This window comes from Myxine glutinosa, chromosome 3, assembly GCF_964187855.1.
Source record: "Myxine glutinosa chromosome 3, kmMyxGlut1.1, whole genome shotgun sequence".
NCBI lineage: Eukaryota > Metazoa > Chordata > Myxini > Myxiniformes > Myxinidae > Myxine > Myxine glutinosa.
In genome coordinates this window covers 73,672,460-73,694,344 of record NC_136263.1, presented here as the reverse complement: position 1 = coordinate 73,694,344, position 21,885 = coordinate 73,672,460, and the positions used below count along the sequence as shown (strand labels likewise).

Genomic DNA, 21,885 nt, shown 5'->3' with positions numbered 1-21,885 from the left:
ACTCTCCTTTCCTCTGCTTGTTTCTCTTCTCTCCTCTCTTCTGCTTTCCTTTCTTCTTCTTTGATCCATTCCTGGCTCCGTAATTGCAACTCGTTTCCGGAGCTCAACGTCTTCTGGTTCTTCGGGTAGCCACTCCCAGGCTAACTCGTCCCATGTTCCTAATCCCACCATAGATTGGATCACCGCGGTCTGCAACTCTGCCTTCCTCAAATTAGTTCGGACCTCCAAGTTAAAATGTTTGGCCAATTTCAAGAGGTCCGATTTTAGTAACGCTTGGAACTGTGCCTCACTCGGGGTTACCGCAAAGTTCTGTGCCACAAACGCCATGGTGACTATCGTTAACACCTGTTAACCTTCACCCAAGACTTTACCACAGTTTCCCAAAAATTTACCAATTAATAATTAATTAATAAAAATATTATTTTATACAATTTTATATCCCGGAATTCAATTGGACGAGCCCCCAATTCTGTTACGTGGTCCCCCCGGTAACTACCTGGTCTTGGTGACCCCCGGACCGTGGGAGGAACCCTGCCAGAAAGATAGATGATTTATACGCTTTCGTAACGCAATCAATATGAAAGACACAACAATTCAAGTCAATAAGAACCCCCACACCAAGGATCCGGATTAATGGATAATATATTCCCAATCAATCAACAATATTACTAAGATGAAGACTCATCAACAATAGCTCTAAGATGGCCATCTTATATATTCCTCCCTTGAGCCCCACTCACGGCTCCCTCCATGGTCAATGTCTCTCACAATGTCTCGGGGCCCCTGTAGTTCAATCTCCGCACGCGGGCGGTGGAACGGACCCTTCCCGACGTGCTTCAACCGTGCACGTCCCGTACCGGGAACGGCCGCTGCAGCAGACACCTCCTCGGCAGCCCACCGAGGTCGGTGCTCGTGATCGCGGCTCCGGGGCTCACAAAGCGCGCGAGGCCCCAGGCGCCTGCCGTACGCGTCCTTGTAGACGATGAGGTGAACGGTGCCGGACGCTTGGTTCCGTGCAGGAACCCACGGCAACTTGACGCGTAACCGGTAATTACCCCGCGCAATGAACTCCTCTCGCCAGACGGGCTTTTACACTCAGCGTTCCCAATGCTGATCAATATCGACGCCGCTCGTGTCGGAGCTGGGCGATGAGCAGAAGATGGCCGCTTTCTCCCGGACCTCATGTCTCTTTCTTTCCGGTTTCACGATCCCGTTTCCGGTCTCGTTGTTTTACCAGAAGGGCCCCTGACCCTTTAACCACAACAACCTTTAATAGAATATACATTAATAAGAAATTACCTGAATCGTAATTCACATAAATCCGGAATTCGTAACACTACCTCCCCCTCTCACCCCTCATCTTACCCTACTCCTCCCCTCCTCTGTCTTGCACCCAATGCTCCCCATCCCCCTTCCTTAACGGTATGGACCTCAAACATCCAGGGCTTCACTCAAACCTGATTGATCTCTCCATACAGGTTGCTTCTGACAAACCAAACGTAATCTGCTTAACAGAAACTTTCTTGACCGGTAGCCCAGGGAGGTCAGCCTCGCTGAATAGGTAACCAATTTTTATGTGCATCACAATGCTCCATGTGTATCCCGATGTAACGAAATGGACGTCTGCCTGGCACACCCTGGTGGGTGTGGTCAGGAGGGCCATGAGAAAGGTACCCCAAAATTGAGCTAGGTCAGCTCATCACCTAACCACTTGAAACCCATGACAAAATGTTCAGCATAACCCCAAGTATCAGGAATGACCACTGCCAGACATTTTCATTGGTGAGGTATCCCCGCCAGACATCCTAAATGCCCCACCCCCCCTCTCCACTTGTGCATCAAGGTAGCAATGCAGTGAAAAATACCTGTTTTCATGACAAAACATGGAAAATGATATCATTGCTTGATCTGCTTCATTGGTACCCAATCTATGGAAAAATGTGTGAAATAGGATGGAGTCTGCACTATTTAGGCTTAATTGGGCCTAATTAGTTTAGCTTGTCAGTGTTAATGTCCTTTGTCAACTCCTTAGCAACGACTTTGGTCCTTAGTTACGGCAGGTTCGACTTGACCAATTTGAAAAATAGATATCAAAAATCTCAGAACTGCCTATAGTTTCTGCCTGAGTCAGTCAATCAGAGATCAGCTTGCATACGAGTTCGGTATGGATGTGCAATGTCCGCGAGCGAGAGCTCAGTTCCGTTTCGCTTGGTGCCCGTAAACTTTGTGTCCCGTTTTCTCCTAAGTGCATTTTTCCCGTGTCTTGCAACCTGCCAGGGAGGATTTCTCAGTCAAATTTTGAGATATCCTTCTGATTTTTTTCAGTGGGAGCTATTCAATTATGCAGTCACGTGAAAAAGTAAGGACACCCCATGTAAAGTTTTGACTTTTTCAACATATTTCAACATACAGCTATTTGATCTTAATTTCAGCAATATTGATAGATAAAGGCGATATAATATAACAAATATCATGAAACATTCACATTTTGTAGTCCATTGAAAAATTTAAATAAACATGCCAATTTTGCATGTAGAAAAAGTAAGTACACCCCTACATTTATCACTACTTCAAATACCGAAAATCAGAATCAGGTGCACCAGCTCAGGTGCAAATGATTAGAACATCGTTGGAGAGGATCTTGGAGGAACCTGTCTTATTTAAACCTCAGACATTTAGTTTGGTTTTCTCTTTGTTGTTAAAGTGTGTGGCGTCACAATGCCGAGATCAAAAGAGCTCTCTGAGGCCTTCAGAAAGAAGGTGATATATGCCTACGAGTCTGGGAAGAGATTTAAAAAGATCTCCAAACAATTTGAAATCAATCATTCGACTGCCCGGAAGATCATCTACAAGTGGAGAAGATTCCAAACAACTGCCAACTTGGTCAGGCCAGGCCGCCCCAGCAAGTTAAGCCTGAGAGCAGACCGCAAGATGCTGAAAGAAGTCTCTAAGAACCCCAGAATGTCATCACGGGACCTACAGGTAGCTCCTGCCACTGTTGATGTCAAAGTGCACGAGTCTACCATTAGAAAGAGGCTGCACAAATTTGATCTACATGGGAGGTGTGCCAGGAGGAAACATTTGCTGCCCAGAAAGAACATCAGGGCAAGACTAAAGTTTGCCATTGAACTCCTAGGCAAAGACCAGCACTTCTGGAACAATGTGCTCTGGACAGATGAGTCAAAGGTAGAGCTATTTGGCCACAGTACCAGAAGACATGTTTGGCAAAAACCAAAGACAGCATTTGACCAAAATAACCTGATACCAACTGTAAAGCACGGTGGTGGAAATATTATGGTTTGGGGCAGCTTTGCTGCATCAGGGCCTGGGTAGCTCACCATCATAGAATCCACTATGAATTCTTCATTGTACCAGAGGGTGCTTGAGGATAATGTGAGGCCATCTGTCGGAAAGTTGAAGCTCAACCGAAGGTGGACCTTGCAACATCACAATGACCCTAAACATACCAGTAAATCCACCAAGGAATGGCTGAAAAGAAAGAAATGGAGGGTTCTGGAATGGCCAAGTCAAAGCACGGATCTAAATCCCATCGAGATGTTGTGGGGGGATTTGAAACGAGCTGTGCATGCAGGAAACCCCTCAAACATCGTACAGCTGAAAGAATTCTGCATGGAGGAGTGGGAAAAAATTTCTCCCAGTCGATGTCAGAGACTGGTAGACAGTCAGAAGAAACGCCTACTTGAGGTTGTTTCTGCCAAAGGGGGCAATACCACCTATTAGAGCCAAGGGTGTACTTACTTTTTCCACATGCGAAATTTGCATTTATGTTTATTTAAATTATACAATGGACTACAAAATGTAAATGTTTCATGATATTTGTTATATTATATCACCTTTATCGATCAATATTGTTGAAATGAAGATCAAATAGCTGTATGTTGAAATATGTTGAAAAAGTCAAAACTTTACATGGGGTGTACTTACTTTTTCACGTGACTGTATATCGTCGTGTTCCCCAGGGGTTAATACCCCTGGTGACGGATGCCCAACCGAGCTTTAACTCCGAGGCGTTCACTCAAACTATGGTGGTGTTATTTATACGCGTGAGGGTGTCGTGGAGGGCAGCGAGGCTTACCTGCATGGCATGAGATTTTTCCGATGCCATACCTGAAGCTTTGTTCACAAATGGTGACAGCACAGAGGTCGACGGTGACGAGATGGTAATCATTGGTAGTGAGTCTGAGTCTGGCTTGGAAGCAGAAACTCTTGATGAACTGAGTGATTTGGATGATGAACCATGGAGTGAAGACTCCGATTCAGATAAAGAGGAAGAGGTGGATTACGTGTGGATGAGAACTCAGGACAATGTGAAGTCTGTTTTGAACTATTTACGAAGTGATTTAATGGTATCCGGATGATGAACCATGGAGTGAAGACTGGTGGATTAATTGAGAACTAAAGGAACAGATATGAAGTCTGTTTTTTCTTTGGGAGGGGGGAAGGGATATTTTCATCTTTTTTAATGTAGGCCTACATTCATTCGTGCACCTAAAAATCCACAAAGGAAGGAGTTCCGACTTTGTTGTGCACAAAACTTTGTGAGCCACTTCAAACTGTACAGTCTTTTATAAGTGCTGGTGGCACTTCCATCTGTCTGTTGAGAGGTTTGAACATGTTGATAGCTATTGTAAGCTAACAAATTCCTGTGCATTACACTGTTAAAAATCTCATTGTCACAAATAGACGGTGCCCCACAAAATGAGCCATGACAAACTAACATTTGACATAATGTAATGAATTTTTCTTGGATTGAATGGTCAATACAACTCCAAGTACTGATGTTCCCAATGAATTCTGCCCTGGCATAGTCTTATATTACTTTACTGCTGTGCATAAATATTCCTTTTCCCCCCCTTTTCCTACAAACCATTGTGCAATTTTTATAGTGGATGAGGCCTATTAGATATTCTTAGATATTATTATGTAACGTTTTTAGATCATTAAAATTTGTTTCTGATTATATCAAGTACACTGTCATATCTGTCACTGCTGAGGTACCCAATTACAAAACACAAGGCAAAATGAATGAGGCTAGAAACCGAATAATGTTCCTCTCCAACCTCTCCAAGACGAATCAAGTGGCTCACAAACTCCAAGAAACCTAATCCTCCCAAAGAAGTTCTGTCACTCAAGCTTTTGGGTCTCACTATCTGCCATGATCTTTCCTGGGAAAACCACATTTCCATGCTGGCCTCCAAAGCCAGTCGCCGACTGGGCATCCTCCGTCGTGCGGTCCTTCTTTGGCACACCTGAACTCCTCACCACATCCAAAGCTTTCATGCGCAGCTCAATTGAATACTGTTCTCCCCTCTGGGCTGGTGCTCCTTCCTCACACCTAGCTCGGCTTCACACTGTTGAAACCAAAGCTTTCAGAATCATTGGAATCTCCTGCGATGAAGCTAACTCCGAGGGCCTTTCACTCACTCACCGCAGGCAGGTTGGTGGTCTTTCTGTCTTCTACCGACTCCTCTCCGGCCTAGCTCCCCCAGCACTGTCTGTGCTCTGTCCCCCAAGATCTGCCAGCAACCCTCTTATGGTTAAACTTCCAAAATCAAGACTCTCTGCTCACCCACTCACCTTCACTCCTTCATTCCTCTTTTCTGCCGCCTCTGGAACAAACTCCCACACTCCCTTCAATCCCACTCCTCCCTCCAGGTCTTTAAAACAGCTGTTCACCACCATCTCTTATCTTCCCCCATCCAAAACCTTGATCTTTTCTACCCCCGTTAATACACCCCAAAACCACATCTTTCAATCCTCGACTTCATTCCTGAAATTCCTTGTGGTGTCAATTTGTTTCGTTCCGTGTAACCCCTCCTTCCCCCTCTCCTACCTCCCCCCCTCCCCAGCCCTCTCCCTTCGAACAGATTTCCCGATGTCCCTGTTCTCCACTGTTGCGCTTGTGTGCTTCCCTCTCTCTCCCTATCTCGTCTCCCCCTCCCCTTATTACCCTGCGTTCGTGAAGAGAAAAGCGGGGTTAAGCATTCAGGTACGTACGTGTTGGCATTTGTCAAGTAAAGTGTGTGCCGTGTCTGCATTTTAAAAATTCCTTTTCTCGGCAACCGTTGGTCCGATTGACATGAAATTTTCACCATAGGAGGGGCTCTTCCTGCAGAATATTTTAGTGAATATTATGATATGTGTCACGTGGTACAGGGCCATCTTGGAAAAACGTTACACCTCTATATCTCCCAAACTGCTCAATGGAAAAAAATGGAAACATGGCTCATTGTCAAGTACTCACCATGGGGAATAAGATATGTTGATGGTCATCGGTGCCTTAATTATGACGTCATAATTCGACAAGTACAAACGATCTGATCAGTATGGAAAAAAAATTTCCTCTGCAACTGTTAGTCCGATTGGCACGAAATTTTCAGAATATGAGCGGCTCCTGTGAAAATTTTAAAATGATAATTACGACGTCATATGTCATGTGGTACAAGCGCCATCTTGGAAAAATCGAAAAAAAGGTTGCAGCTCTTTTTCTCCGAAACTGCTCCATGGAAAAAAAAACTGAAACATGGCCCATTGTCAAGTACTCCACATGGGGAATAAGATATGTTAATGATGACGTCATCGGTACTTTAATTATGACGTCATAATTCGACAAGTACAACGCTTGATTCGAAAATTATGAATTTTTTTTCTCTGCAATTCTTGGTCCGATTGACACAAAATTTTCGCCATAGGAGCGCCTCCTCCTGTAGAATATTTCAATGATTATTATGACGTCATATGTCACGTGGTACGGGCGCCATCTTGGAAAAACTTCGCACCTCTATCTCTGAAACCACTTCATGGAAAAAATCGAGACCTGGCTTTGTCACTGACTCCCCATGGGGAATAAGATATGTTCAAGATGATGTCATCGGTGCCTTCATTATGACGTCATAATTCGACAAAAAGAACACTTATCCATCCGATCTTTAAAAAAAAAAAAATTCAGCAACTGTTGGTCTGATGGACACGAAATTTGCACCATAGGAGCGCCTCCTCCTTTCGAATATTTTAATGATAATCATGACGTCATAGGTCATGTGTTACAGGCACCATCTTGGAAAAACTGAAAAACGTTGCACCTCGATCTCCAAAACCACTCCATGGAAAAAATTGAAACATGGCTCATTGTAAATAACTCAATATTGGGAATAGGTGTTAACGATGGTCATTGGTGCCATAATTATGACGTCATAATTTGACAGGGACAACGCTTAGTCTGATCAGTTTGAAATTTATTGAGCATGATCTATGCAACAATTCTTTAGAGAATATAAATTTATGATATCACTCACGTGGTCTGGCAGCCATATTAGATTTTTTTAAAAACAAGCATTACGCCTAGGTCCCCCGTCGGTGAAGTGATGCGTGTTGACAAAGTGGAAGACGCAAGGCGGCCATCTTGGATTTTGACGTGGCGACCCAATTTTCAACAGTGTTCTTCCTTATGCCGAGATACACCCACACACCAGATTAGAAGTTGGCACTTCGCTTATTTTTCAAGATATTCCGCTCACAAGGTTCAGACATACATGGGGGCGGCCATCTTGGATTTTGACGTGGCGACCCAATTTTCAATAGCGTTCTTCCTTCTGCCGAGATACACCCACACACCAAATTAGAAGTTGGTACTTCGCTTAGTTTTCAAGATATTCATCTCACAAGGGTCAGACATACATGGCGGCGGCCATCTTGGATTTTGACGTGGCGACAATTTTCAATAGCGTTCTTCCTTGTGCCTAGATACACCCACACACCAGATTAAAAGTTGGTACTTCGCTTATTTTTCAAGATATTTCGCTCACAAGGTTCAGACATATATATGGTGGTGGCCATCTTGGATTTTGCCGTGGCGACCCAATTTTCAATAGCGTTCTTCCTTGTGCCGAGATACACCCACGCACAGGATTAGAAGTTTGTACCTCGCTTATTTTTCAAGATATTCAGCTCACAAGGTTCAGACATACATGGCATCAGCCATACATGGCGGCGGCCATCTTGGATTTTGACGTGGTTCGCACCCACACACCAAATTCGAATGCGGTCCTTCGCTTACGCATGCACGCATGGACGGAGGGGAAAGCCATAGTCCCCCTTTCGCTCCGCGGTGCGACGGGGGACAAAAAACATTCAAAAACAGAAGAGTTTCCCCCCCCACCATCCTGTGTACCTCCTCCGACCCCAACTTTTCCAATGCCTTGAACAAACATTGGTACATCACGGATGATTAAGGTTGTGGTGAAGTTTAAATCAGAATTGTGTGTGTAGGTTCTGAGGATAAAGATAGGGGCAAATCCCCCCCCCCCCTCCCTTGCTCCCATAGATCCCCAAAGGGGCAAATTTTTTAAATGCCATGAACAATCTTCGGTACATCATGGGTGGTGAAGGTTGGGGTCAAGTTTCATCGAAATAGTGTGTGTAGTTTCAGAGAGAAAAAGCAAATTCCTATTTTAGGGGGGGTCAAACCTGGATCCACTTTGACCCCGGTATACCCCCCTTAGACCCTGATTTTTTTTTTTTGCTGACTTTTTTTTTAATGCCGTGAACAAACCTTCGTCACAACACAACAAATATCATTTGTGACAAATTTGGTCGCAATCCCATCAGCGGTTTCGGAGAAGTTTCAAGTGTTTACGGACTGACGACGCGCCATCGCATAAGCTCCCCTGAACTTGGTTCCAGTTGAGCTAAAAATCACTTTCATTGACATTCTTTGGAGAAAATACATTTTGTATGTCTCCGAACAGTGTTTATCTAATGTAAATAAAAAGTGGAGGTGCAATCTGTAGATAGCGGGGCGTTGACTCCAGTGCAGATCGTTTGGGGACTTCAGCGGCGGCTAAACCAGCATTTGGAGTGACGTATCGGAGGCCATTCTGTGAATTAGTGACGTATCGGAGGCCATTCTGTGACTGAGTGACGTATCGGAGGCCATTCTGTGAATGAGTGACGTATCGGAGGCCATTCTGTGAATGAGTGACGTATCGGAGGCCATTCTGTGAATGAGTGACGTATCAGTTGGCCATTCTGTGAATGAGTGATTTATCGGAGGCCATTGTTGTATACTGAATCGAGGCTCGTGAAAGAGCTAACATTTATTTCACAAACAAATCAACCAGACAAGCAAAATATACAAAAAGAGGGAGCGGAACAAGATGGGGAGAGAAGGGGAAGCACACAACCACAACATTTGAGAGCAGGGAGAAGTGTGGGAGGGAGAGGGCTTGGGGGCAGGAGGCGTGGGAAGGGGAGGGGGGGGGGGAAGAGGTATAAAACACAAGGGGACCGAAATTAGCGGGGGTAGAAAAGATCAAGGTTTTGGATGGGGGAGGATAAGAGATGGTGGTGAACAGCTGTTTTAAAGACCTGGTGGGTGGAGTGGGATTGAAGAGAGTGAGGGAGTTTGTTCCAGAGGTGTGAGAAAAGAGAAATGAAGGAGTGAAGGTGAGCAGAAAGTCTTGATTTTGGCAGTTTAACCATAAGAGGGTTGCAGGCAGATCTTGTGCGACCTGTAGGAATATTTGGGGGACAGAGCCCAGAGAGGGCTGGGGGGGCAAGGCCAGAGAGGAGTCGGTAGAAGACGGAAAGACCACCAACCTGCCTGCGGTGAGTGAGTGAAAGGCCCTTGGAGTTAGCTTCATCGCGGGAGATTCCAATGATTCTGAACGCTTTGGTTTCAACAGCGTGAAGACAGGCTAGGTGTGAGGCAGGAGCACCAGACCAGAGGGGAGAGCAGTATTCCATAGAGCTGCAGATGAAAGCCTTGTATGTGGTGAGGAGCTCAGGTGTGCCAAGGAAGGACTTCGCACGACTGAGGATGCCCAGTCAGCGACTGGCTTTGGAGGCCAGATTTGAAATGTGGTTTTCCCAGGAAAGATCATGGCAAATAGTGAGACCCAAAAGCTTGAGTGACAGAACTTCTTGGAGAGGATTATTCAGAAAGTGGATGGGAGGGTTTTCCAGTCGGTCTTTTTGGAGAGACATCGTAAGAGTGTGAGATTTATCAGCATTGAAAGACATGTTCCATTTGTTTGCCCAGTCTGTGATTTTGTCCAGGTCTGCAGAGAGTGAGGAGGCTGCAGACTGCTGATCTGAGGGATGAGGAATGGAGCGACAGAGAGTAGAGTCGTCAGCAAAGAGATAGAGAGGATTTTCAAGAGAGTCAGAGAGATCATTGATGAAGACCAGAAAAAGCACAGGGCCCAGAACACTACCTTGGGGAACTCCAGCCTGAACAGGAAGAGGAGATGAGAGAAACCCATTCAGGGCCACAAGTTGACTACGACCAGAGAGGAAGTCCGCCAGCCATGCGTGGAGATTTCCATGGATACCAAAGGAGGAGCGTTTGGTGAGCAGAGCAGGGTGCCAGACCGTATCGAAGGCACGTGAAATGTCAAGGGAGACAGCTCTAATTTCCTGTTTGGCGTTGAGGACCTCCATCCATTGTTGAGAAAGCAGAAGCAGCATGTCCAGAGTAGAGTGACCAGGTCTGAAACCAAATTGATGATCAGAGATCAAGCCATTGGAGAAGAAGAAAGATTTCATATCTGAAGTAATGATGGATTCCATGACTTTGCTGATAATTGGGAGAAGGCTGATTGGTCTGTCGTTGCTGGGATCTGTTTTTGCACCTTTTTTGTGCAAAGCGGTGATGTTGGCTGATTTCCAAGCAGATGGCAGATGACCTTGAGCAAAAGAGAGGGTGAAGAGAACAGAAAGAGGGAGTGAAAGAGCGGAGGAACATGATTTTAGGACCCGTGGACTGATGCCGTCAGGACCAGTTGCAGAATCAGAGTTGAGGGTTGACAGAAACTTTTCCACCTTGTCAGGAGGAAAGGACACAGAGTTCAGGAGCAGCTGGGTACAACTGGGTACGGTGGGTACAGAGAGGGATGGGTTTGGGACACAAGATTTAGAGGCAAACACAGAGTTGAGGCATTCAGCTTTTTCACGTGCGGAGTCAGCCGTTAAGCCGTTTGAGGTGAGGGAGGGGATGGAGGGGGAACAAACACCAGAAACAGATTTGACCAGACGCCACCAGGATTTGGAAGAGGGAGACAGATAAGAGAGTTCGGTCTTGAGAACAGTGAGATATTGTTTCCTGGCTCTCCTGAGGGTGGACACACACTTGTTTCGGGCTTTGTGAAAGGAAATGAGATTTCCTTCCTTTGGATTTGCTTTCCAGGAGACGAAAGCAAGTTGTTTCAGAGCAACAGCCTCACCACAAGATTCCGTGTACCATGGACGGGAGGAAGGGTATGACAACTGAAGACGAGATGGGATAAATCTGTGCATGGGAGAGAGCAATTTACTTTGAAAGAATTCCCAGGATGAGTTGATGTCAGAGGCGGTAGAGATGGGAGACCAGTCCAGATGATTGATGGCTGCGTGAAGACCGTGCCAGTTGGCCTGAGTGAAATGCCAGGCTCGTCGACGCTGAGGAGGCTCTCTGAGAATGGTCAGAGAGATGTCCACTTTGACAAGCACATGATCAGATGAGCCGATTGGAGCAGAAGAAGAGCAGCAGACATTTTCAGGGAAGTTTGTCATAACCAAATCCAGAAGAGAAGATGCTCCGTTGACTGAGATCCGGTTCAGGAAATTGACAGATTGTGTCAGTCCCAGTGAGTCGCAGAAGTCCTTTGCTTTTGCTGAAGAGCCATGGCTGGTGAGAGAGGTACCCACACCCAGCCAACTGGCATGGTGACAATTGAAATCACCACATATGAGGAAGAGAGAGTTGGGATGGGTAGATAGAAGTTGGTCCATATTATCAGACAGCGAGATGTAGATGGAGTCATCGCTGTTTGGTGGACGGTACAACACACATATGAACAAAAGGTGGGAGCGAAGGGGAAGCCGTAGCCAAAGGTATTCCTGGGGTTGAGGTGGAGAGAGGGCAGTGGAGGGCGAGTGAGGAAGAGAGTTTTTTATAAAGATAGCAACCCCACCTCCAGGACGAGGCTCAGGTCTATCATACCGGAGGAGGGAGTAACCTGGGAGAGATACCAAGGCATCAGAGACATCATGAAGGAGGAAAGTTTCTGTTAAGCAGATCACATCTGGTTTGTCAGAAGCAACCTGTATGGAGAGATCAGTCAAGTTTGAGCAGAGGCCCCGGATGTTTGAGGTCCATACCGTTAATGAAGAGGAAGGGGGAGCATCGGGTCCAGAACAGGGGGGGGGAGGGGTAGGGTAGGATGTGGAAGAGGAGGAAGAGGTAGGGAGAGCTGTTGAAGGTGTGTCAGAGATTTCAGAGATTTCAGAATAGCTTGGAGAAAGGGAAGAATGGGGCAGACAAAAGGTTTGATGGAGATTGGGTGAGGCACAGTGAGGTGTTATTTGAGGAGGGGGAAGAGCGAGGCAGAAGGTTGGGGGAGATGAAGGTGAAAGTTGGAAGGGGGAAGAAGCAGGGAGGATGCTTTGAGGAGGAGGGGTGAGAGGGGAGTCTAGGAGGGGAGGAGCGAGGGAGAGTCTCGGAGGGGAGGGGTGTGGGGGGAGTTTAGGAGGGAGGGGAGGGAAGGGGCAAGGGGGGAGATTTGAAAGGGATGGGTGATGGGGAGGATTTGGAGGGGAGGGGTGAGATTGGATTTTGAAAAGTGTACGATTCATGGGAAACGAACATTTTTTGCAAAATGAGTTTGAGACCTTCGAGTCAAAAATACGTTTGAGGACGCTGAAGGATGGGTGGAGTTCTGGATAGTTTCGGGAATGTAGAAAGGAGGAACTGTAAGAGATGGTATTATATATATTTTTTGGAATGAATAGATTTGGTGAGCAAGACGAAAGCATCCTTTTGTAGGAAAAGAAGAAAAGGGTGTTATAATATTTGAGAAAATAGTTGTTCAGGGGAGAGATTATACATTTCTAACCACGTGATCGCAAACGAAGAACGAACGAACAAATGAGAACAACAAATAAACGAATAAGACCTGGGAAGGAAATATTTTTTGGGGTTTTTATTTTTTTTTTTGAGTAGAGATATTAAACAAGGAGGTATGGGGTGAACGACTGGGACGAAACAGAGAACGAAAATAAATGCAGCGCATTCAATGAATCGCTGAGGGAAAAACAAAACCACAAGGTCGGAGACGGTACGGTAGCCTAAGCCTACGAGTACTAGGCCGCAGAATACTCGATACGCATTAACCGACGATTGGGCATACATGTACGAAAAATTAGCACCGAAAATTTTTCCAAAAGATACGCTATAGGTACATACACCGAAAGATAGATACAGTCTCGACAAAAACACAATTGAGAAAGATCACTTAGCTTCGAAAGCGTGAGCGCATGGAACAGCTTCGAAAAGACGTGACCTCGCCGTGATCTACGCCAAAATGAGTGATTTATCGGAGGCCATTCTGCGAATGAGTGCTTTATCGGAGGCCATTCTGCGAATGAGTGATTTATCGGAGGCCATTCTGCGAATGAGTGATTTATCCGAGGCCATTCTGCGAATGAGCGATTTATCTGAGGCCATTCTGCGAATGAGTGATTTATCCGAGGCCATTCTGCGAATGAGCGATTTATCCGAGGCCATTCTGCGAATGAGTGATTTATCCGAGGCCATTCTGCGAATGAGCGATTTATCCGAGGCCATTCTGCGAATGAGTGATTTATCTGAGGCCATTCTGCGAATGAGCGATTTATCCGAGGCCATTCTGCGAATGAGTGATTTATCTGAGGCCATTCTGCGAATGAGTGAGTTATCGGAGGCCATTCTGCGAATGAGTGATTTATCTGAGGCCATTCTGCGAATGAGCGATTTATCCGAGGCCATTCTGCGAATGAGTGAGTTATCGGAGGCCATTCTGCGAATGAGTGACGTGTGTGCACAATAGATGACGGATTTTGTCGTGCGAGGTAATTATAGCCCCTGCAACGCTCGGTGATGGTTGGAGTTACGCAATTTCTGTTCGACGCCAAGCGTTGAATTCACAATCTCACAAAATTGTTATCTCGCGATAGTCTACATCTCGTGATATTTTACAGTGCATTTTATTTATTTATTATTGTAACAATAGTTAGTTATAATATGTAAACAATAATTAGTTAGCTCGTTATTTGAATGGGCGGATTTTGTTGAAGGGACTTCCGGTGGTTGGTCTTTTGAGCGCGAGGATGGGACGGAAGTGACGACTTGGTGTTTGAACGCTCGGGGTGTGCTGCGCTCGCTTTGGAGTAATTTATGCTGTTCGGTTCGGGATTGAATTCACTCACTGTCCTTGGAATAAACCGCCTCCTGGTCCTTTGGTTCATCTATATATATGTAACACCCACGAACATTAATCGGGTGTTATATTATTAATATTATTATTATAACCATTATTATTGGGCTTATTATTTGACAATGCACGATACCATTCATGAAAGACCATAATTTTGAGGTTCCAATGCGATACTTTCACTTTTCAGATCCGGCAGCTATTACACCAACATGGAAGCCATTTACATTTAGTCGATCATCCGCGTCTTGCGGTTCAAGCGAATCACGATTGATCTTTATAGTCAGGTTCACTATGTCAATAAATTATATTTCGTTCAAAAACATTGATTTTCAGATTTTCCATGTAATAACGTTTCCAAAAATGTATAGATTTGCTAATCTACCATGATTTTGAAAGAAAAAATAGTGAACCTGACTATTAGCTTTTTCGAACAAATACAAACCGTGAAAGTGGAAATTCCTGATCCTTTCATTTTGGTTCGACTAATACATTCCTACAAGGGTTTGAGCAGAAAAAGGTAATTTTTGGCATTATGGATTCATTTATTCGTTTTCCATTATTTTGTGTTTAGGAATTTCAGGTGCAGCAGCTTAGCGCTGAAGGACTCGCTATGCATTGTGGGCCCTTGCACGTGACGCCTTAAATTAAAACAGCTTTGGAGGGGGAGGTGGGAGGTATGGATAAGTCAGAGCTGTAGAGAGAGTTTGCCAGTTTGGCCAACTAAACAGGAGGCGCCATGTTGTTACCCAAGGTCAAGTGCACGCGCGCGTGCGTTCAAGCGTGCATGCAACTTACTGCTATTAGGGACGGGTTTATTTTTATGTTCCCGAGTTTCATACATTGTTTGGTCAGATGCGAATGAGTGGAAGTTGGGATGGATGAGTGGAAGGAGGGATGGATGAGTGGAAGGAGGGATGGATGAGTGGAAGGAGGGATGGATGAGTGGAAGGAGGGATGTATGAGTGGAAGGAAGGATGGATGAGTGGAAGGAGGGATGGATGAGTGGAAGGATGGATGAGTGGAAGGAGGGATGGATGAGTGGAAGGAGGGATGTATGAGTGGAAGGAGGGATGGATGAGTGGAAGTTGGGATGGATGAGGGGAAGTTGGGATGGATGAGGGGAAGTTGGGATGGATGAGTGGAAGTTGGGATGGATGAGGGGAAGTTGGGATGGATGAGGGGAAGTTGGGATGGATGAGGGGAAGTTGGGATGGATGAGGGGAAGGAGGGATGGATGATTGGATGAGTGGAAGGAAGGATGGATGAGTGGAAGGAGGGATGGATGAGTAGAAGTTGGGATGGATGAGGGGAAGGAGGAATGGATGAGGGGAAGGAGGGATGGATGAGTGGAAGTTGGGATGGATGATTGGAAGGGGGGATAGATGAGTTGAAGGAAGGATGGATGAGTGGAAGGAGGGATGGATGAGTGGAAGGATGGATGAGTGGAAGGAAGGAGGGATGGATGATGAGTGGAAGGATGGATGAGTGGAAGGAAGGATGGCTGAGTGGAAGTTGGGATGGATGAGTGGAAGTTGGGATGGATGAGTGGAAGTTGGGATGGATGAGTGGAAGTAAGGATGGATGAGTGGAAGATCAATCACTCATCCATCCTTCCTTCCACTCATCCATCCGTCCTTCCACTCAACCATCTCCACTTCCACTCAACCATCTCCACTTCCACTCATCCATCCCAAATTCCACTCAACCATCCCTCCTTCCCCTCATCCATCCCAACTTCCACTAAGCGAATGCATGCAATGCGATGCACGTTCTGCTAGTTACGGAGGTTGGGTAACAACATGGCGCCTGTGAATCACATGACAGCGCTTAACCAATCATAGGGCAGACCAGTTGAAACCGGGTTGACCAAACTCTCTCTATCTACGGCTCTGGGATAAGTGATGTGTTAACAGCTTTGTAGGGGGAGGGAGGGATAACTGATGTGAGGTGTTAACTTAAGCTAACAGTGGTTTGGTTGAAATCCGTTGACAGTTTATATACAGAAGTGGGTGACACATTGACCCAGCATGATTTTTTGTTTCGCTATAAGTTTATTATATAAACATTTATATGCAAGAACTTTCATTTATGCTTCAAATAAAGGGTAATACATGTTTTGGATAACGATGTCCTTTCATATATGCTTCAAGTAAAGGGTAATACATGTTTTGGATAACTATGACATGCTTCAAATAAAGGGTAATACATGTTTTGGATAACTATGACCTTTCATATATGCTTCAAACAAAGGGTAATACATGTTTTGGATAACTATGACCTTTCATATATGCTTCAAACAAAGGGTAATACATGTTTTGGATAACTATGACCTTTCATATATGCTTCAAACAAAGCGTAATACATGTTTTGGATAACTACGACCTTTCATATATGCTTCAAATAAAGGGCAATACATGTTTTGGATAACTATGACCTTTCATATATGCTTCAAACAAAGGGTAATACATGTTTTGGATAACTATGACCTTTCATATATGCTTCAAACAAAGCGTAATACATGTTTTGGATAACTACGACCTTTCATATATGCTTCAAATAAAGGGCAATACATGTTTTGGATAACTATGACCTTTCATATATGCTTCAAACACAGGGTAATACATGTTTTGGATAACTACGACCTTTCATATATGCTTCAAATATAGGGCAATACATGTTTTGGATAACTATGACCTTTCATATATGCTTCAAACAAAGGGTAATACATGTTTTGGATAACTACGACCTTTCATACATGCTTCAAAGGGTAGTAGATGTTTTGGATAACTATGACCTTTCATATATGCTTCTAGAAAAGGGTAATACATGTTTTGGATAACTATGACCTTTCATATATGCTTCTAGAAAAGGGTAATACATGTTTTGGATAACTATGACCTTTCATATATGCTTCTAGAAAAGGGTAATACATGTTTTGGATAACTATGAAGAATGATTCTCTCCCCTCTTGATAATTTAAAAAGCACTTTCATTGAGGCTTTTTTTCTTCTTTTTTTCCAGATGTCGACTGCTTCAGGTGTAAAGTTCATGCAGTGCAGATGGACTACAGGTGTGAGGATGATGGCAATTTGTGAAGAACAGCATCTTACCAGCCGACCTGCTTTAAAATATCAATTGTTTTTTCAATTATCAATTTTCAATTATTCATTTTTCACAAACACAAAAAACAAGTACAAAATAAATGTCACAAACAACATCTCAGTGTCCTGTTTTTATTGATATCTGAATGTTAAACCTGATGGTTGTGAAGCAAAATAAAAAAAACATTTAAATGTCCCTGCAATGCGATTTAATTATAAAACGTTGCTCCAAAGTTGTAGTAACGTTATTGCAGTCATGATAAAATAAAACGTTGTGGAAACATCAGCAAAACCCAACATTTGAACGTTCCCGCAACGTTGTGTAAATGCTCCTGTAATTGTTGTGTAAACGTACCTGCAATGGCTTATAAAACGTTGCTGCAAAGTTATAATAACGTTAATGCAACGTTATGATAAAACGTTGTGGAAACGTCAGCAAAACCCAACGTTTGAATGTTCCCACAACAGTGTAAATGTTCCTGTCATGGTTGTGTAAACGTACGTTCAATAGCGTTATAGAACGTTGCTGCAAAGTTATAATAACGATAGCATAACGTCATGATAAACGTTGTGGAAACAAACAAAACTCAACATTTCAATGTTCATAAACGTTAGAGCAAAACGTGGCAACAATGAAAGCGAAACGCTACAGCAATGTTGTGGCAACGCAAAATTGTTAGCGGGGCAGTGTCATCGAGCACTAGTTGACATTAGGTTATGTGGCTTTTTCTTTCACATCGACAGAGTGTTGAGAAGAAAGAGCACGCACAGCTGTAAGGACGAAGGACGGGAACAGTGGTGAGTTCGAGGTGAAGGTGGGAGTGCATCAGGGGTCGGTACCAAGTCCACTACTATTTGTAGCTGTGATGGAGGTGCTGGCTCAGAACGTAAAGGAGGGTTTACCGTGGGAGTTGTTGTATGCAGATGATCTGGTGTTGATTGCGGAAGCATGGATGGACTGAAGGAAAAGATGAACAAGTGGAAGGAATGTAGGGAACCCCCTTGGGGAGGGGGCGCAAATGAATGCGCTACAACCTTGTGTAACCCTTCATCATCCTGTCAAGTTTGGTTGAGATTGGATAATTACCAACAGAATGTATTGGCGTCAAAAATTCATCAGACAGACAGACACAAATGGCATATTTTAGTACGATTAAATCCTTAATTTTTGCATTTCATTATTGTGTTGTGGATTTTGCTGTCCCGTATTTGTGTTTATCGGTTCAGATCAACCCAGTGTCGGCCGTCCGATCAGATAAGGCTTCGGGCCTTGACAATCCCGCCAAGGTTCGAAGTACGCCTCAGAGTCAAAGCTCGGTTCGATCATCCATCACCCAGGGGTCTTAACCCCCGGGGACAAGACAACGACAAACATTAGCTATCAAACCACTGCATTAAGCTGTCATTCCCACTCTTCAAACCCAGAAAAATGGGCTTTTAAAACAGGCTTGTTTATCATGAAAAGGACCCAAATTGGTGTTCCAAGTCAAGCGATTATGTACCCGTCCAACCAAGTAAAATCGATTATTATCTTTCCAACAGTACAATACTATATTTATTATTCTACAACAGCAGGAACATTTTGAATAAAGCGTGTGACTGGCTGACACACACCTTTTAATAAAAGATGGCATTCAAGATGTTCAAGCAAAGGTAGGCCGACAGTACATCAATGCCACAGACTCATGTTGGTAGAGCAGACAAACATGTTGACATGCAATACATATCAACATCATGCGTATCTGCTCTATTTTCTTCAGTGATCAGATTTCAACAAAGACACCAACTAAAACAATGCTAGCAGATTTAACACCCAGTTTACCATTCATGCAACATCTTGCCTGCAAAGCACCAAACGGGGACGAAATCCAAACTAAACAGCTTGAATAAAAGCACGCACGCACACGCACACACACACACACACACACACACACACACACACACACACACACACACACACACACACACACACACACACACACACACACACACACACACACACACCTCCCCCCTGCACTAATAATGCAGTCCACGTGTAGTTTCTCTTTGTTTGCTTGTACTCCAAGACGGCGGATCGTAAATGTGGTGACGTCACACGCACTATTCCCCTTCCCAAACCCCATACACACCTGCTCTGTACAAAGATAAGAGATCAAGTAGCTACGAAAGAAAACCTTTTTAATCTATTAAAATCCTAATTTGTACGTCTGCTTAAAAAAAGAGCAAATGACAAACGAGCCAAGACGCACCCACCATAGGTGTGTTCTGTTAACAAGCGGCTTGCTCGATTCAAAAGCGCTCAAGTAAGCAGTCCAACGGAACGGAGCGCTCGGCGCCGCTTAACAACATGGCGGTCTCCATGAAAACAATGCCTATCGTGGTACCCGAGCAAATGCTGTCCGCGCCGTCATTTTCAGTTTTACTCGATCCTCTTGTGATAGCGTCCCCAAACGAATCGATCGTGTTAGCAGCGGCTACAGAGTACGAGGAAGAGGGAAATAAATGGGGAGTCAGAAGGAGAAGTCACGCACCGAGCTTATCTATGCACCTTTAACTGTGCATTTTGGGGAGGGGATGAAGGGGCTTTGCTTGTATATTTTAGAGAATAAGGTTGAAAAGTAGAAATAACAATAAAAGTATGAACTGCACGTGGATACCCATTATGAAGAGGAAGTCGAAGGAACATGTACATGAACCAAGGCCTATTCCAACAAAGTAATCTAGCGCACAGCAGAATGAGCCTTGAAAACACTTAAATGACATTTACACAATCGTAGCATTTCAAAGAAAACAAAACAAAAGAGATAAATGTTCAAAACAAAACGCAGGGAAGCAAAGAAAGGTACGATTCCTTCCCATTCATATTCAAGCAATTCCCGATCCTCCCATAACCAGGTACGTACCCCAGACATCGTGGTAAAAGGCAGCTGAACGAATGGCAATTTAATAATAATATTTGTACGTACACCAAATAAGAAAAATATGAAGCACCTAGGCCGGATTCTCAACAAGCTCCTCCAACCGAGCTCTTTCCAAATAGACCAATCACACCGCCTAGTTATTTGAATGAACCTTTTGGTGCATCTGATTGGCTGCCAACGCCGCATTGAAATAACGTTTCGTGTCGTCATTGCAAAAAAATAGTTTCGTTTAAAAAGTAGTACAGTATATGAAATATTTTTGCATAATAAGTTATACTTTACTGATTATTGTGAGAACGGTATAATGGCTTCCTGATTCACTTCCAGGGTTTTGATATATTAAACTAACGGATATACTTTGACCGTTGAACAATAAGCACCATCGACTCTATAAAACGTATTATAATTCGGTAAACAAAAGGGGCGAACTATAAAGAGTCCGTCCAACTTTGATGGCTCCCTCATCCGCCGAACTTTTTAGGTGAGTGGCATAGATAGAGCGCTGGAATCGCCATTTAAACTGACAGGAGGCAGAAGAAGAAGACGTCCTATTTTTCTGTATAGTATTGCGAAGATTTTTCAAAGTCCACTAAATTTACTTTTAGCTGCCTCCACATTTATATATCGCTGCATTCATTTGTTTCTGGAACCTTTCACACTGCGGAAGAAACCTGCGTATTTTAGAAGCAAGCGGATGAAAGAAAGAGCAGAGGAAAAATTCACCTCAGGATGTCCATTTTGAAAGCGCCCTCCAGCGAATGTGTCCGCTGTGCTTCTGCAATCTTCAGCCTCGCTTCTCCCCACCGGCACCTATTCCTAATAGATGGAGTTATACTGACTGGGTCTGACAACGGCACCATCACGTGACTTAGTTTATTCGCTGGTAAACGGTTATCGATTAATAATAATAATAATGAAGGAGCTGCGCTCCAACGCGAGTCGAAAGAATTGACGCGACCAAAGACGGAATTCGTCCGAGTTACTTTATTGAAACAAAACAGCTCAGGTATTCTGAAAAGCCCGTTTATCGGGCAGCAATATATATACACATTTATGCCCGGGCGTTTGCCCGGGAAAACCGAGACCGGGCATGCCCGGGTGTCAAGGGCGAGTCCTGGAAAGGCGAGTCTGGACATGCCCGGGCGTCCTGGGCGCGGCCTGGCAAGTCGAGGCTGGGCGTGCCCGAGCGCTCTGGGCGAGCCCTGGAAAGGCGAGAGCGGGCATGCCCGGACGCTCTGGGCGAGCCCTGGAAAGGCGAGTCTGGACATGCCCGGGCGTCCTGGACGCGGCCTGGCAAGTCGAGGCTGGGCGTGCCCGGGCGCTCTGGGCGAGCCCTGGAAAGGCGAGAATGGGCATGCCCGGGAAAGACGAGACCGGGCGTGCCCGGGAGGTTCGGGCGTGCCCGGGAACAGCGAGTCCGGGCATGCCCAGGAGAGGCGCGTCTGGGCCCGTCCGGACGAGCCCGGCATGGCGATCGCGCCCTGGCTGTGTCCTGGCGCTGGCAGGTGCAAGGCGATTGTTTACATTCAGCGGGAACCGCTACACACGCCCCTCCAGAATCGACCTGCACCGGCAGGGTCAATTTAAGGAGGGTCCGGATGACCCGGCCGA

General features: G+C 44.9%; 1 protein-coding gene and 1 long non-coding RNA gene across 7 annotated transcripts in view; one reads left to right on the top strand and one right to left on the bottom strand.

Annotated features, from left to right (window-relative positions):
- Positions 1-17,469, top strand: part of LOC137423425 (uncharacterized) — an 85,297-nt gene extending 67,828 nt beyond the window's left edge. For all 4 annotated transcript variants that reach the window (XR_013622854.1, XR_010983697.2, XR_010983698.2 and 1 more), the window contains one exon: positions 17,274-17,469. This is a non-coding gene — a long non-coding RNA (uncharacterized LOC137423425). The remainder of the gene's footprint in view (positions 1-17,273) is intronic.
- Positions 1-20,421, bottom strand: part of UBE2S (ubiquitin conjugating enzyme E2 S) — a 74,904-nt gene extending 54,483 nt beyond the window's left edge. Inside the window, exons 1-2 of one of the 3 annotated variants that reach the window (XM_078774202.1) lie at positions 20,257-20,421; positions 19,607-19,827 (exon numbers count right to left, since the gene is read on the bottom strand). In XM_078774202.1, coding sequence (XP_078630328.1) covers positions 19,607-19,609 — 3 coding nt within the window. In that variant the 5' untranslated portion in view covers positions 19,610-19,827; positions 20,257-20,421. The remainder of the gene's footprint in view (positions 1-19,606; positions 19,828-20,256) is intronic. The other 2 variants (XM_068110591.2, XM_068110592.2) reach the window with 2 other exon arrangements.
- Between the last annotated feature and the right edge of the window lie 1,464 nt (positions 20,422-21,885).